We start from the raw sequence: 14,429 nt of genomic DNA, 5'->3' as shown, positions 1-14,429 counted from the left end.
GAACTGCCCATAAGCAAAAACAACCTCATTTTTAATTTCATTTTTATCCAGTTTGAGTTTTATCTTTTTTGTAATAAGCTTCTGTTTAATATTTTCACATCTTCTTTTCCCTGTTACATTTTGTTACATACTGGCACTTCCACACTGATTCATATCTCCTTTAAAAAGATGCTTTTGGCATTTGAAACTGAATTGAGGAAAAAAAGAAATACAAGTGAGAAAGGGAAGTGTTAGAAACCAGGACAACCTCAGTGACTGAGTAGCACTGCAGGATACATACATGTCTCTTGTGGTTGCCACGCAAAAAGGAGCTGGGAATTCCATTTTTACACTCAGAATCACTCTGTTCTTCATAGCTTTCAAACTCACTTGAACTCCACCCATATTCCAGTGAGCTGTTTCCACCATCCTCACCATTTTCAACATCATCATATATCATTTCCTCTGTAGGAATTAAACCAAAATAAAAAAAGCTACACTGAAATGTATGTTTGTCCAAACACCAGAAAACTTAGGATATGCTACAAAGAATTGTACAGACTTCTGTATGCACATTAAAAATTCTGAATTAAATCCAATATTCAAACAGCCAAAGTGGATTGTCTTTGTTGAAACAGAGCACTTAAAAAGGACAGTGTTATAGGTGCACACCATGATACTTTTAGAAACATGTGCTACTCAAATGACACTGTTGTGTCCAAATCCCACAAAATTATTTAGAACTTCAAAGGAAGTTTAAACTCTGTGAATGCACATCTGCACTGAGAAGCATCATCCTTCCATTTATAAGGCTGCCATTTGTCCCTGGGGATATGCTAAAAAATGCTAAAACATGGCAAGAATCGGATGAAAATGTCACTATTCCAGCAGAACAGGTCAGACCAAAGTAGCAAGAAACATGTTACACAATGGTGTTTTATGACTCATCACCACCAGTCACTGGAAGTCTCCCATACCTGGCAGCTACCTTGCTTATAATAAATTTACTCTAAAAACTTGAAGTATTAACCTTTTCAAGACATAATCTTTTCAAATCTATATTGCAAAGGCTGACCAAAGTACTCCTGTTAAAGAAGGCCTTTCCACTGGCACAGATGTCAAGAACATAAAATTTACTCAAAATAAAATGGAAAATTTAGAGCCAATTGCTTATCAGGAAACAGGAATGCACGTTACCTGCAGTATCATATGTCAGTACAAGTGGAAAAGCATAGATACTTGTTGTGGTACAACACTTATATGTCCAGAATCACTAGTGTCAGAGGTTATGATACAGCATTTACAACTGTCTCCTATTAAATTCAGGAAACAGCAGCTGTGCTTTTAAGATTGACATTTCATTTAAACAGAGAAAAAATATGTACTCAAAAGAAAAGCTGGTATGTTTTACACATCCATCAAAACCCTGGATTTTAATATTAACATTGGAATCCTCTGTGTTAATTACAAAGAATTTATATAGTCTAATTTGGAAGATTCAGATTTTAAAAAATTTTTTTTAAATCCCCGCATATCAAGACAGTCCTTAAAATATTGTTACTGAAGAAGACATTTTAGTGGTAATCTAGCACAATGAGTAATTTAAAAGAACCATCACAGTAAGTCAAAATAAATCAAGACTTATGCAAGTCTAACTCCTGTTCTGTGAGTTTTGGGGCAGGATTTACCCCATGACTTGGTGAATTTATTCTTGTCCATGTGATAATGCAGATTGTCTGACTGAAACTTTTTTTGAATAGTTGACAAAACATATAAATAATAAACATCAAGATCATGAATGTACGAACATGAAACTTCCCTTACTACCTATTTCCTCAGAATTCCTAAGACATTGTCCCCTTTCAATGTCTTCGGGGACAACATGAGAATCAAAATTTTTATTGATGTCTTATGGGTTAAACTAAAGATTCTGATCAATATGCTCAGCAGAGCTTTGCTCCATATCCGATATCCCACCTAGCTCAGCCACCTGGGCCTCGTGTTTCAGAGAGCACTGAGGGAACTCCCCGTAATATAAGCATTCAAGTCATGAATGTAACAAGACAGTTTCCAATAATAAATGAAAAATATCAGTAATAATTTGTAAAATACCTTGCCTGAACACTACTAAGGACAAGAAATGAAACTCTTACAGCTTTAAAGTTTAATGTGGTTTTCACACAAGAAAGCTTAAGTGTTTTCTTGATTCATTAACAATTTCAATATCAAACACCTACACTCTCTGAGAGCCATGATGAGTAAGATGCTGAGCTCCCAATAAGCCAATTAATTCAAACACAGAATCAGTCAGTAGGAACTGATCTTTAAGCAGACTTCACTACACCCAAAAACTGTAAAACAAACCTGAGCAAGAACTCAATGAAATATGCTTCTTAAGCCCTAACTCCATCATTTCCAGTAAAGGTAAAATCTTGACCAAACATGGTCACAACAATCAGGAGTGGACCACTTCAAAGCTGAAATAAAACATTTCTGTAGAGTCACAATCAGGATGGTGAACAGCCACGTAACTACCTTGCCTTGTTCAGGGCACTACAGCTACAACATCCAACACTGTAATTCGCTAATATGCAAAATACTCAAACATTTGGAACAGTATCTATAAAACAAAGTAGAATTCAACTTTTGAGAAGGGCAGTATAGGAGACCTGCTGAGATAGTCTTTTAAATATTAGTGTAATTCTGAACTTTCAATTATTGACACAATGTCAATTCCATTTACAGATATTTTAGGCACTTAACAAATGTATCTGTTTAGTATACAAGAACATAATTCCATTTTGCATTGCTTTCAACATTACAAAGACCTCAAACCTGGTTCAGAGTCTGAATCTTCTCTTGGCACATCATCATAAATTACCTCATCCGGGTCTAAAATCAAGACAGAAAAAAACAAACAAACAAACAAACAAATGAGAAACTTCTTAAAATTTGAATGGGACCAAGTGTTTAAGAGGCATTTGGACAAAGCCCTTAACATGCCTTTAGGTTTTCGTCAGCCCTGAAATGGTCAGGCAGTTGAAATGCTGTAGGTCCTCTCCAACTGAAATATACTAGTATATTTTAAATAATTTTGTTTATATTGGCATATATTAATATAATGGAGATATTACTCACTCTCAACTAGCATTTTGTTTGCACATCTAATCATTCAAATATTGCAATAATGCACAAAGCAGTATATGGTATTTGTGAAATTTCAGTTTTATCTGCATTGCTTATGATGACCTTTGGTAGCATGAAAACAAAAATCCACTTCAAAAACCAGTATTTCTCCCTCCTTCTTACAGAAGAATGATATGTTCTGTGCCTGTTGAAGGCTGCTTTACTGAATGGCTGTAGAAAAGCTGAAATTGACTTTTCAAAAAGAACCAAAACGAAATAATGTAATCATTACCATAGAACATTAAGAGGCAGAATGACAACGCAAATTCTTCAGTCACTTCACAAAATATGTAAGATGAACTCCAGCCCAGTGGGAACAGCTGAGAACAGGAAAGATAACCTGTCCTCAAACCACATAGTCTCTGTTCTGGTTTAAAATGCAGCTGCCAGCCAAGAATCAACAGCACACACCAAGACAGTGGCAATTCCTTCTTCCTCTTCCAAGTGCTTATTTGCCACTACTGCACAAGAAGAGCAATTTCAAATACAGTCGCAGATCAGACTCTGAACTGGAGCTTATTTCCACTGGACATGCATTGATGGAGCCAAATGACTTCCATAACACATGATTCCACAGACTCCACCACAGAAGGTGGAAAAGTGAATGTTAACATTATCCTAAAATACAATTTCATTACACTGTTGAATGTTCTAATTGGTACAGCTTGGTTCTGGAATCTATTTGAAAACACAGAGTAAAGTGAACATGGACATTCACATAAAATCTGCCTGTGCACATAGACACACACATACTGCTGATCACAACTTAAAACTCACCACCTTCCACAGTTGTACTTCAGTGTTCACTGGTACTTACTTTCCATCCATGCTGTATTTGCAGGATCTGCAACCCATTTGGCCAGGGCATCATCCTCTTTCTTGCTCTGGTTATCTTCACTTGAAAAAGAGGCCATGAAATAAAAGAAGTAAAAGTTACACCGTACACCGCAACATTTTTAAACATCCAAAAAGACAAGACACTAAATATATTTCTGCCTTCTAGTTTCCACTCCAAGGCTGCTAATTAGTCAAAAAATGTTGCTTCAGTATGTAGTTAGGTGATGAATAAGCTATTTTAGTTAATAGTCTGACAATTTTAAGTCAGAAAATTGAAAACACGTTCTTTACAATCTTAAAAAATACTCTGCTTTTGAGTTCATCTACCAGAACACAGGAAATTCTCTCAGAAACAGTGAAGTGAAAGCTTCTTTTCCATGGTAAATAGGACTAAAGACATTCTGGGTTACATCAGAAGCCATCATGCAAAGCTGCTCCCCTGCTTCACGTGGTGCTGGTGAGGCTGCTACAGCAGCATGTCCACTTTTGGCTTCCCAACGCTCCCCTGCTACAGAGCTATGGAGAAACTGAAGCTACCTCTAGAGATATGTAGAGAAACTGAAGCCAAGCACTAAAGCAGGTGGTTTACAAGGAAGGAGATAAAAGACATGGAGATTATTTAGTCTGGTGGAAAGGATGTTATGGGGTGATCCAAGAGTAGCTACAGCTATCCAAGAGAACTACAGAGGTGATGGAGTCAGGGTTATTTTTTTGTTTGGGCTTGTTTGGGGGGTTTTGAGGCCTTTTTTTTTTTTTTTTTTCTTTTTAAATGCCAGACAAAGGCGGGATGGTCAATAGGCTGCCCACTGGGAGATTTGGTTTGGACATTTTGGGAGGTAGAGGGAAAAGGGGGGAAGGGAAGGTAGTACAGCAGAGAAGACTGCTTGGGGAAGGTGAGGCACCTCCATCTTTGGAGTGTTGAAGGCTCAGCCAACAAGGCCATTGATCTGATTATTGCAAGTGGTCCTGCTGAAAGCAGCAGGCCAGACCAAACCTCCAGCAATCTGTTGCAGCTGACTCTGCCATCACTCTAGAAAAATTCAGCCCAGTGTCTTCAAAAATGTCATGCACAATTACACACACCAGCGCTGATTTTAGTACACAACCAGAATTACAGGAGTAAGAAAGTGAAAAAACCAAACCAACAAAAATGGAAGCATCACACAAGAAAAATAAAACAGTTATTAAATGCAAGCTTTCTTAGGAATTAAGACTTTACAAATCATTACAACATGATGAGCTGGCAATCACCTATTCTGAGGGTCCTCCAAGTTTACAGAATTATAATGACATTCTTCAGTTGCTGACTGTGTACCTGCAATGAAAAAAAAAACAAAACGAAAAAAGAAAGTGCTTGCAATAACATGTCAGTTTGGCTCAAATGGCACATTTTAGCATAAGAAACTGATTTTACTAGATCATTGCTAAAGAATAATCTCCTTCCTTGCAATAGTTTTATTCTTATATGTGCTTATAAAAAATTAGAAGTTTGTTCTCACCATGCATTTTTGAAAGCTAATTGCCATTTGTTACAAGAGCGATTACGAGAAAATTACAATGCCTGATGCATTTAATTTTATCTCTCAAACATACATTCCTCTACAGGTAATAAGGACCACACAAACATTTGCTTTTACTCAACAGTATCCCTAATAGTGGTAAAAAGCAAAGGTTGGAATAAAGGCTGGAATTATAGAAGAACTGCTGCTCAGCTAAAGAAAAGTATATTCAAAATACAAAAAGGAAAAGGCAGGATATTGGGAGCTTTCTTTTTCTCCTGTCTTGACATTAAGCTGTCAACTTGCTCAACTCTGGTTTCAAAATCAATTTCTTGTTTCTGTAATAATCCATAGTTATTTCCCTTTCTAGTTTTCCCTTCTGTCTTAAAATTGTGCTAGAAGACAGAAAATTCATCAAATCATCAAGGGAAAAATCCCACAGCAACTCTAAATCCACAAGAATTGGAAATTAAACAAATAGAAATGCATACAGAAAAGGCAAAAGGGGAAGGAATATTGCCAGGATCTAGGAAAAACAATAAAAGGTATGAGAAGAAACCATTTGGCTTGAACATTGAACTCTGGATCTGGAAATTATTTCATTACATTAAAAAGGAATTAGCATTAATCATACTCACCCAAGGTGAGTGCTATGAAAGGCACCTGATGTTAACCAAGGATTCCCTTTCAAATAAAGTAAGGTGTGTAAATACAGTACCTTCTTCATCTACAGAAACACTGCGTATGATGACAGGACTGCAGTATGCTGGCAGGATCAAAGGTAAGTTGGATGGCACAGCATATCCACAAGGCACAGGAACAGAATATCCACCAGACACATTGGGACTTGCACCTTCATCTTGAGGACTTGGTTCTGGTGATGAGGATGGATCCTTATCTTGGATTGGGGAAATATTTATGACTGAGTAAGGATTTACTTTGGCTGGAGTGCCTTCTGCAGCAGGTTCTGATGTTTGCAGCTTCTCAGTGTTTTCTAAATTATCAGCTCCTTTAGTTGAAAGATTAAATAAAAATACAAAGTTTTAGTTTTCATACCTGTTCAAGTCGCTCTAATAGCTCTTTGCAAGTATGCTGAACACTGACCTGATCTTTACTATACAAGCTGCTTACAACCTATGACTGAAAATTCCCACACAGTAGCGCCAACCTCCCTGTTTTACAGATGAGGAATGCAACAAGAGCAAAACAAGATGAGTTACAAAGATGCCTATGGAAAAACAGTAACTTGACTGACATAAGCACATGAGTCAAAACAGTCTTAAATCATAAAGGTTAAAATGTGGATTCTAATTTAGTTTGGATCTTACAAACACAAGAAATATTTTAGGGGTAGTCACGAGGACAAGAAAAGTCGTGGAGGGACATTCCTCAAAGAGCAGTCCTGAAAATGCTCTGTTAAGAAAGGGAGGAAGAAAATAACTTCACAAGCTTTCCTCTTTGAAAATGTATTGTTTTCTGTTATAGAAAATTCCCAGTATTTTTTGAGACCAGCTGAGGTACAGCAGAACCACAGAGCCCTCTGAAGGGAACTGCAGAACTGTATCCCAAGTGATCAAATCATTTTAAGCTGTAAGCACAACTTCACAGTAAGGGTGAGCAAGCAACAGAAGCTCAGGGAAAGATGGTGTCTAAGTTCCAGTTTGTCAAACTGCATAGTACCTGAAGAGTTACCTATCTTTAATTGCCATAAGCACAGTGAATCTGTTTACAAAAGAAAACTGGATTAAAGTAAGCAAAATCAGCTGTTAGCAATTTGAGCAGAATACATCAATTTCCAGACTACACCTCTGCACTGGGAACATCTGCATCTGCCATAAAAAATGTTTTAAAATTTAGCAAAACTTCTGTTTATGAACAAAATTCATACATTCAAACTCCATTTAGTTTTATGCACATCTCAAGCTCAGCAACCAGAAAGTTTAGCTGTGAAACAGCTTACCTTACATGCTGTGAAACTGCATGTTTCACAGCTAAACATGTTGGTTGTCATCAACATTCCTTAAGACCAGCAAGGATATACAGTTTTCCTGTAGCATTACACTCAGACTATGTCCAATGCATTGGTTTGGACATCACACTTTAATGGGAAATCTCACAGGAACTACATATGATGGTCACTTGCCCTGCCAGATCTACCATGACTGTAACTGGCAGGAACATTCAAAACACTTGCATGGTATTTGCACGTGTGAGAGACTGGACTATGACTCAAAACAAACTGACCATTTTCAGAGGTGCCTGGGTGCTTTGCTGAGGCCAGGTTTGCAAACCCACAAAGAGAAGACAGTGAGCTTTTGGGTGTGTAATGACAAACCTCTGGTCTGCATAAGACAGAGGGTGTGAACTTACCACCACCAGAGGCTACAAACTGGGCTCTGAGGCAGACCTTGGGGAGAGGCCGCCCAAATCATGGCCAAACTGCCCTCCCTTACACACACACCCTCCTCCCAGGGAAGGTCACATTCACACAAGGCTTGCTGACATTAGAGGCAGCTGCCTTAGAAGAGCTCATAAAGTCTCAACTACCCCTAAAGTGCCCTCAGACTCATTTCTGATGCACTCATTTCTCATCAAAAGACAGCGTAGAACTTCGCCCTCGTAGAGGAGGTGCTTGGGCACTCCCACCTGAACCTGAGAGAGTATTAACCAACCAGTCTTTGTATTTTATGGGCTTTGTCTCCCACCTCTGACAGACAGAGACCTTCAAATTATCACTTCAATCAAGTGTCACCATAGATCCATGGCTGGTGATTATGCATCTTCCTACTCTAACCCTTTCTTTCTTTTTCTTCCTTCCTTTTCCCTTACATGTTTCCTTAAGCAGGTGGTATTTTTATGCTTTGATATTGCCGTATTACTTTATATAATAATAACCAAAATGGCTAAATAAAAATAAATCCAACATGTGTATATTTACAAACACCAATCTTTCAGTGTTGTTTCACTCTAATCTGCTCCAAGAGATCCATTAAGAAGAACCTGAGTTACCCTCAGGGTCATAACCACATGGAAAACTTTTGTTAAAGTACATTTATTGCACTGTCAAGAAAAGGCATCCTATAATCAGTCTTGACTATATAGCCCAGTGGAGATACAGATCAACAGGCTGACTTACCTGCAGCACCAGCCTCTTGGTGCTCTATGTAATTTCCAGGACCAGGAATAGGTGGCACAAGGGCTTGCCTGTCTGCTTCTGGTATCTCATCTCCACTATCAAAATCAAACTGTTCTCCCTCATCCTCCTCTTCATCATTCGGGCCCGCGGCTTTTGGTTCATGCTCTAGAACTGTGCAGAAAGACACACCTTTGTTTGTTTGTTCTTAACAATGATTTAATGGGACCAGTAAATGCTCCACATTACAAATGAAGCTTACACAATGAACCCTTAGATTTTTAGATTACTGGAACAGAACAAAAGTTGATTGATATGTTGATAACCTCATGCAGTTTTCAATAAATCTTTTAGTGCAAACAAGGAAATTACTCGGAAAGAAATAAACAAGTAATAATGCAAATACCCTCGCTTTTGTCATAATGAGCCAAAGGATTTTTAAAAAAACACTTAGACAATTTTTGAACAAGAAAACTTCACAGATTAATTTATTTGCACAGGGACTTTGCAACTTTAAAACTTCAAGTCATTTCTCCTTTCTAACTGAAACTCCTTATTCTTTCCTAAGTGTCCAGATACCACTGACAATCACACTTAGTTCACACAGTCCAACAGAGACCAGCAGATTGTTTTTCCTACTCCAATCTGAGATAGTTTTGAACCATGCAACATGCTATTAGCCCTATTACCCGACACACACGCATTCTGGTGGAGGGAGGGTGTGGAACCTTTGAGGCAGTAATGGCTGAAATAATGACACCCTAATATGTATAGGAAAGGTGGGTTTGGGGTTTTTTTTCCTCTTTGCTTGTGAAGATACAGCAGCACAGATTTGGCACTGTACAAGGGGCTGGGGAGAGGGGGTGGGAAGAATTACGCAGCAGTTCCCCCCCATGCTACTGGGGAAAACCCATGAAAATGTAAATCCCTTCATGTACCTACAGCATAAAACAATATCCAAAAAAAAGATAAAGGTGTAAATACTCAAGTATGTTACAAAAATTTACCTGATAAGTTTCCCCCCTCCATCCTCAGGTAACACAAAATGAAAAATAAGTCTTGCAAAGACGATTGGATCTGCTGCATCATGATGATGTTATCAGCTATCCTACCATCCAGAACACATTTTTATCTTTATGATAAAACCCACAACACCCCAAAGCTCTAGACTGCTTAGATTGTCATGGTAATCAGCATTCCTGCCAAGGCTTCTGTTTCTTCAGGCAGGCTGAGCCAGCACATTTTACCACAGCCACAAATAACAAGATCTTTCATGCAGCCTCTCTGCTGGAGAAAAAGTGAACTAATTGCAAAAATAGTAAGGAACAAAAAGCCTGGATTATCCTGCATTTATTGTCATGTGTTATGGCTGAGGCAGCAGGATATTTAATTTAATTTTGATGAATTCCTTTCAAAAATTCTTCTGCATGAAGTCAGGCTTCTCATTTTTGCTTTGTCCATTAGCAATTCCTCTTTTCCTGAAAGATGCAAGAAATTCTTCAGAGCTCTTCCAAGTGATTAAAGACAAACATGGCATTCTTCCTGATCTTCCTGATTCAGCATCCAACTGACTAAACTGTAATATTTGTTACTTGACTGTGTAATAGGGAAAAGAAACAAAAGAGGGGAAAATGTCTTCTCAACATGAGTAAAAAAAATTAAAATTGGGCATGCCACCTATTTTTTTTTTTTCTGTTATGGCTGTTAACACTGCCCCTCTTCATTAATTTCAAAACATTTACTTTGCATCATAGATAAACAAGGCACAGAACCTGATAAATGGGCACTACAGCCTGGAAAGGTTCCATAATCACATCACTGAGGGGACAGTGGGCTAAGATTACAAAAAGAGACAAAAAAAGAAAGAATACATTGTCCGTCAGAAAGGGTATACAGGAGACAAACAAATATCCTCAGTTCAGAAAGTTCTAAAACTAAACTGTATTTCAGCTTTGCATTACTTCTATGTTTGCTTAAATCTGCAGGCATAAAATTTGGCCTTTTAAATTTAAAGATACCTTCCATCTCATATTTAATAAAAATTTTCTCCCTTAAGTTTTTAATATCAAGGACATACTATTCCAATTGATGGAAAAAAGTATTTTAACAACAAAAATAAAATAAAAAGAGGATAGAGGCTTTTTGCTTCTACTTAAGATCTGATCAGAACTGCAGATAAATACAGATTATGTCACACCAAAAAAAAAAGACAAATTCCTGTTTTGAAAATACCTATTTTCCACAGTTCTTTGTGTTATGTCACAACAACACAGAGACAAAAGCTCTTTTTAAGTGCTACAATTAGGAAGACAGACAGCAGTTAGACCCAGGCTGAATCTGGCTACTAAACACCACCACAGGTCTTCAAAATTTCATGCTCATGAAGAAAGCCCCAGTTGCTCCTACCCTTGATCTGCAAATCAAAAGGATCAAGACAAATAGTGCATGAGGCAACTGTCTTGCAGGAAAAAAAAAAAGAAAAAAAGAAAGGGGGTGGGGAAGAGGGGAGAGGGGGAGTCTGGTGAGGTTGTGTGTGCGAGGGGGGAATTTTTCGAAGGCACACCCCCTTGCAAAAAACACACAGAGGACAGCTTTTTTTGACATAATTTTAAAATGCGCTAAATTTTTTTTTTCTGAAGTAATAATCACACAATGATTAAAATGACAGAGTCTGTGTGGAATTACTGCAAATAATTAAATCGTTACTAAAAATTCAATTTTCCCTTTCATCACTACTTACATCCTTAGCTTTATGTGTGCCAACCAGTGCAATGAGAGTACAAAAACTGATTGAACTTGTTCATCTATGGCAATACCACTCCGAGAGCTCTTTAAATGCTTCAGGGAAATTCTCACATTTCTAAAAATTTCCATTTGGAGTTTTCAAAACGGAAAAAAATCTGATATAATGGAAACATTGTATTCAAGTTAAATTAAGAATGAAGGGGCTAATTCAGAATCAGAAAAAGGAATACATGTTCTCGTAACTGTGCACAGCACACAGATTTATGACTTTTTCTTTGCTTTGTTATCCAGTGAAATGACATTTCTTAAGTTTACTTCAGAAATAAGCTCACTTAGGTTGTGTTTACAGAGACCTGCTGGGGCATGAGCAAATTTAAAAACGTTTGGTTGCTCTGCCAATTGCAAAGCATTCTTGGCACCCTTTGCCTTCCCATCCATTAACTAAGGAGTTAAAGGAATGACATTCATTTTAAGCTCAGATTAAGTCAGCGAAGCTTCATTAATAGTTTTCTTAAACAGTTTATTTTAGTGACACAGAAGTAAGATAAAACAGCTCTGCACTTACTATCAAGTGCATTTTGAATACAGTATGAACACACCTGAAATAAATAAAAGCACTCCAAATGTCTGTCCCCCCTTGCAATCTCATAAATCCATGACCACTCAGAAGTCGTCAGCTGAAGAAGTCAACTTTCTTCCAAGAAAAACCATGATACAGGAAGAATGAAACAGAACCCAAGCAGAAACAGTTCAGCAGTCTGGGGCACGGTAACATTAAACCTGGAAGCCCTGGACATAAACAGGCATGCTGCCATCTAGAAATATAATACTTTATATTTTAAGGTTTGAAAAACATTTTTAGAAGTGGAAGCCTTCTGTATAATTAAAAATGTAATCTTTGCAATCAGTTGTACTCTTTTTTTTCCTAAAGTTCACAGGCTATTATGGAACAAAAAGCAGAAATGTATCTATTATATTTAAATAACTTAATAAATATTTTTAGTCACTTCTACCATACAACCGATGAAGGAAATAAGTGTACAATAAGTGTACAATGCTTTAAATGGCATAAATCTAATTATTATTTAGTGAAAAAAATATTAATATAAATTGAACCTAAAACACAATGGCAGGAGTGTGTTGCCTGCTCTTATTCCAATATGAAGTTTTAAAACATTTATTTTTTTTTATTATTTGATTGCAACAAAACACTTAGGACTGCAAAGACCTACCTTCCTTTCAAATGAATTCCCCAAATGTTTCAACTTTCTACAAATACTTGAGTGTCTTGAAATACACAAAACTTATTAGTAAAAAAAGTATTTTAAAATGTTACTATCCAAGAACATTTTGAGGTAATATAAAATTTGCTACTCACACAGGTTACAAGTCAAAACAAACTGCCAGACATAGCAATCTAAATTCTTATTATTTGTCCTCGATACATTCCAGACACTTCTCTGAAGAGATACCCTTCCTTTTGCAGACTCTATTTCTAGACAATTAAAATCTGCCGACCTCCTTATGGAAGTGTACAATAGAAATAAGTATTGAAAGCATGCAGATACCAGAAAACAACTGAATTTTTCAAGTTACCATTATTTTTGTAAAACTAACCATTTGGGGCCAAACACACCCTGCTGACTGTATTCCAGGATAAAAGGGCTCCCAAGCTGTTCCCTCTTTATTTCAGAAGAGATTTCATAGCAGACGCTTGGTGTTTGTCAGGATGGTGAAGCTGGTGCTAGGAAACACTCATGCCGGCAGAAGCTTCCAGATTTGGCCAACTTTGTAAAATAACAGCTGCCTCAGATTCAGCAGAAACTTGCAGACAGGTTTCAGGAAACTTGGTTGCCGCTGGGCAACATCTTGTTTCTCCCTGTTTGAAAGCACTGCTTAGGCTGCAGTCCTAATGCTAGAAAGCAATGTGGTATTTTCAACTCACTCATCTCCCACTTGTGACCACTAATTCTTTAGTTCCAGGAGAGAAAACTGCAGTTAAATTTCTTTCACTCTGGTACTCAGCTGACACACCACTGTTCTGCCCTTCCTTAAAGGACACCTGCACCAGCACCTGTGCAAGGAGAGCAGCGAGGTGCAGGGCAGGAGGGACCTGCAGGAGAAAGGCTGACCTGTATGAGCACTGGCACTTCACTGACACTTCCCAGGCACACGGGACATCCACCAGCACACCACTGGCACCCATAAATCACCTCCTCACACAGGTGGAAAGTATCTATTTTTCTGGGGGAAAATAAACATCTAGGACAAACTGTGCATGCAAAAACACACGAGTGAGCGCTCCTTCCCATGGGAAGTGGGTCGGAGCCAAGGACTTTCCCTTTGCACTCATTTGCACCCACTCCCCTTCACTCACAGCTGTGCTAAGCTGGCACTGCAGGGAACCCAAGTCCTTGTGGTACAAGCACGCTGCTAATTACACACAGCTCGCACACACATCCAAAGCATGACCACAATGTCAGCATTACCAGTCTCTGTGGAAAACAGTTACAAAAAAAAAAAAACCCAACCAAACTAAACAGCATACATTCATGCAAAAATTGTTTCCAGTGATGGAAACAAAGGCAAAACCACATGAATTAACAGGCTTTCCCTGCAAATAAATAACAAAGAAATAAGTACAAATGCCTCTTTAGTATTTTGCAAATACACACACTACATGCTAATTATGTTGTTGAGCATGCACAACAGATATTGTTCTTCTGGATAAAAAACCAAATTCAAAACCAGAGTCAGAAGAGTAACGAATCTGCCTGCTCACGTTTCAGAAAGCCTGCTAACAACAGCATGCCCAATATCAAAAAAATTGCATTCCTTGAAATAAAGCCCAGGTCTGTGGATGTTAGGAGAGATTTAAAAATAGCAAAAACCCTGAAGTTTACAAACTACTCACAGTGCTAAAAATTTAAGTCTTAATTACCTAAAATTTAAAAGAACTGAACTGCAAAAACTCTGAAGTCTAAAATAACAGCATTAAGACATGAATAATGCTGTCCAGAAACAGCAGGAGCAACACCAGCAGACTTGTA

General features: G+C 37.8%; 1 protein-coding gene across 5 annotated transcripts in view; it reads right to left on the bottom strand.

Moving 5' to 3' along the window:
* Positions 1–14,429, bottom strand: part of ARHGEF10 (Rho guanine nucleotide exchange factor 10) — a 106,712-nt gene that overhangs the window by 69,805 nt on the left and 22,478 nt on the right. For all 5 annotated transcript variants that reach the window (XM_041420554.1, XM_041420569.1, XM_041420579.1 and 2 more), the window contains exons 3-8: positions 8,638–8,808; positions 6,220–6,510; positions 5,254–5,317; positions 3,983–4,062; positions 2,815–2,871; positions 281–444 (exon numbers count right to left, since the gene is read on the bottom strand). In XM_041420554.1, the coding sequence (XP_041276488.1) occupies positions 281–444; positions 2,815–2,871; positions 3,983–4,062; positions 5,254–5,317; positions 6,220–6,510; positions 8,638–8,808 (827 nt within the window). The remainder of the gene's footprint in view (positions 1–280; positions 445–2,814; positions 2,872–3,982; positions 4,063–5,253; positions 5,318–6,219; positions 6,511–8,637; positions 8,809–14,429) is intronic.

Source organism: Onychostruthus taczanowskii, unplaced genomic scaffold (genome assembly GCF_017590055.1).
Source record: "Onychostruthus taczanowskii isolate IOZ18803 unplaced genomic scaffold, ASM1759005v1 scaffold11, whole genome shotgun sequence".
In the NCBI taxonomy this organism is placed as follows: Eukaryota; Metazoa; Chordata; class Aves; order Passeriformes; family Passeridae; genus Onychostruthus; species Onychostruthus taczanowskii.
This window is presented reverse-complemented; position numbering and strand designations above follow the sequence as displayed.